Raw genomic sequence first — 3,302 nt, forward strand, 5'->3', positions numbered from 1 at the left:
CGAAAATTAATTCAAGATGGATTAGAGACTTAAATGTTAGACCTAAAACCATAAAAACCCTAGAAGAAAACCTAGGTAATACCATTCAGGACAGAGGCATGGGCAAGGACTTCATGTCTAAAACACCAAAAACAATGGTCCCCCCTTTCTTAAACCGGTATCCACGAATCTGTCTTCTGTGTGTGTAATTCTTGTCCTTTCAAGAATGTTGTGTAAATGGAAATATACATCATGTAATTTTTTGAGATATGCTTTTTTCACTCAGCATAATTCTCTGAGCATTCACCCAGGTTTTGTGTATTAATTGTTCATATCTTTTTATTGCTGAGTAATAGTCCATTATATGAATGTACCACACTTTGTTTAACTACTCACTAATTGAAGGATATTTGGGTTGTTTCCAGTTTGGGGCTATTATGAATAAAGCTACTATAAGCATTTGTGTACAGGTTTTGTATGAACATAAGTCTTCGTTTCTCTGGGTGAAATCCCAGGTTTTATGTTATGCTACTACATTATATTAAATATATAACATATATTTCTATTATGGATTAAAACAAATTTATAACCATTAACAATGTTCTTCATATATTACCTAAAATATCTCATGTACCATCAGTAGCATATGTACTACTCTCCAGGAAAACACAGTTCTAAACAGAACCCAAATCATTCAGCCTTTTTCTGTAATGATACATGGGGAGTAGTTCAGTGAGAGCCTAGACACTGGAGTTCAATGGTATTGGTTCAACTCAGGACAATCCCCAACTCTGTGACCTTGGGCATGTTAGGTAACTTCTATAAGCTTTCATCTTCTCATTTGAAAATGGGCATAGTCTTTTCAGAATTGTGAAAATAAAGGGAAATAATTCATATGTTTGGAACCTTAAAATGCATTCAATAAATGATACTTTTTATTACCATGTGGATCAGAACAATGCAGAAAATGTAAAAGGCAAGGAGAGAGCCCACACTAGAGGGCAAAATAAGGGAGAAGCTAGCAGCCTCCCTTCTGGGACCAAGGGCAGGGTTCTGCAAATTGTACATATACGACTTCTAGGGGGTGCTATTCAATTTCGTACTTAGACTTGCGTATAGTTATTATAATGATTTTCTGGCAGATGGCAGTAAAATGTCCTGAGGAGGGAGCATCATTTCCTAATTTGCCCAAAGATATCTTATGGGCTAGGATTAATCTCCCATAAAGCCCTCTGAGACTCCTTTAATAATAATTTAATTTGTAAGTGATTCTACTACTATAAACATGTACACACATACACATACTCTGACACAGAACAACGCAAATACAATTTCAGAAGATTCAGGAATTTCGAAGACCACCCATGTTAAAAGCCCAGTTCTAAGTGGTCTCAGAATCTCTAGAAGGTGTTTCCCATTCCCATCCTCCCCACTCTCATCTCCAATCTATCGAAAACGTAATTAACAAAGGTGATTTAGCTCCAGAGCCTAGGAATACAACTGCTGCAACTTCTGAGAACTCTCCCCTTCTTATGTTTTTAAATATTTTTGTGTTGGTACTGAATTTATTTGGTTGTATTGCTTCCCCCGGAGCTCCTACTTTTCATTCAAAGTGGAAATCTCTGCAGTATTTTATTTTGTCCATGGAAGTTCCTAAGCTTGGTCTTTGATGCTTCCAGGACTCATTAAAACACCTCACTTCTACATGTCTGAACTATAGCCCATTGACCTGGTAAGAAAGAAGCACAAAGAAATTGGAAAATAAATCACCACACTGATTTTCCAAATTAAAATACATTATATTTTGGATGTTTCACACCTGTCTGTATGGTTTTGTCACTGACAAAAAATAGGAGGTCTAAGGCAGTTTTAATGTTACATTAAACAATGTGTCCATAGTGAAATGTGATTAGTACATATTTCAGCAGCCCAAATTGCTGGGATAGGAAAAAAAAAGCACTGATCGTGGACCTATTTTGAAAAATGCACTAATGACTTTTCAAAGTAATAGTATTTTCATGGGATGTGAGATGTCTAAAATTCTGATGCTGAAATATCAACATAGAATCAGTACTTATTTTAGTCTCCTATGCCACATTAAAATTCAATTTCAAGTGTAAAGAAAAGGTTTTCCCTGTTACAGTAAAGACCTTTCTGATCATAAAATGAAGCTTACATTGTCGCACTACATTTCTTGATTCAATGCAGTACCCTCCCCAGCAATCCATCCAGAGTCCTCATTTTTAAATGCAGTGCTTAAAAGGACATGCCACTATGCCAAACCCAAAGACTCTCATTTGACAGAAAAGGAAATGAATCTCTGTTACCTACCTTTCTATCCCCTTCCTTTTGAATGGGCCATTTTTCTTCTTGAGTTGCTGGAATCTTCGGCACTGTCCAACTTTTCCATAGGCAATCTTAAAGGGTTCTGGTAGATACAGCTGAGGTCGGGCCATTGCTGTCAACTTCACTTGTAGTAGCTGTTTTGGACTGTTTTAGTTCTTGAACTTACAGACTTTGATGCAAAAATCATCCAGTGACTGAATGTACTGTCAAGGTGTGGGCTATTTGGAATAAAATATGTAGGAAATTTTTAGAGTCTTTCCCTTATTCCCTTCCAAGTGTCAGAGACATTATTTGTGGGACTGGCCCTGTTTACAACTTCACAGAGGTCACCAATGATGTATTTGACTGAGCTGTGTGAAATTCCATGGACCTTTGTGGAACACTTCACAGATTCTTGAACAAGGCAAATGCAGAAATGATGATCTGATTGCATTAACACTGGCATTTGGATAGCAAAAAACAAAACAAAACAACAGCAACAAAAAAAAACCACCATGCGCTAATTGACCACCACATTCAGAAGTCATATTTGACCTCTGAAGGGGAAGGCACCTATAGCAATACGAACGATCTGTTGATTAACACAAGTTGAGCTTCTGTTAGATCTCTCAGTTACAGCTGGTGAATGTTCTGTGTCCTGTGGGTCACATATGACAAGGCCAGTTGTTGTTTGGACATCTCAAAATGTACCCCAAGGGTGGTTTTCATTACATCTTGGAATTTTGTAGTGGTCTCTCAAAGTACATTGGTGAATTGAAGACCTTGATCCACCCCTCCCTTCCAACATTGCCCCATTTATTTCGTGGTAAAGAGCAAATTCTGCCTGGGATGGAATTTCTTACCACAAGGTGGCAGCAGACACTAGGATTTATTCCTGTCACCCTCTCGCGCTTTGAGTTGTTCAGTCAGATAACTATATGCTTAACAAGAAAAACTCCTCTAGAAAAGTTCTGGGAGTTACAACAATTACTCTGCTT

General features: G+C 37.5%; 1 protein-coding gene across 2 annotated transcripts in view; it reads right to left on the reverse strand.

Annotated features, from left to right (window-relative positions):
* The window catches only part of LOC105515385 (putative uncharacterized protein C3orf49), a 30,966-nt gene extending 28,420 nt beyond the window's left edge, over window positions 1–2,546 (reverse strand). For both annotated transcript variants that reach the window (XM_011947188.1, XM_011947189.1), the window contains exon 1: window positions 2,311–2,546. In XM_011947188.1, coding sequence (XP_011802578.1) covers window positions 2,311–2,435 — 125 coding nt within the window. In that variant the 5' untranslated portion in view covers window positions 2,436–2,546. The remainder of the gene's footprint in view (window positions 1–2,310) is intronic.
* Between the last annotated feature and the right edge of the window lie 756 nt (window positions 2,547–3,302).

This window comes from Colobus angolensis, unplaced genomic scaffold (assembly GCF_000951035.1).
Source record: "Colobus angolensis palliatus isolate OR3802 unplaced genomic scaffold, Cang.pa_1.0 Scaffold26, whole genome shotgun sequence".
NCBI lineage: Eukaryota > Metazoa > Chordata > Mammalia > Primates > Cercopithecidae > Colobus > Colobus angolensis.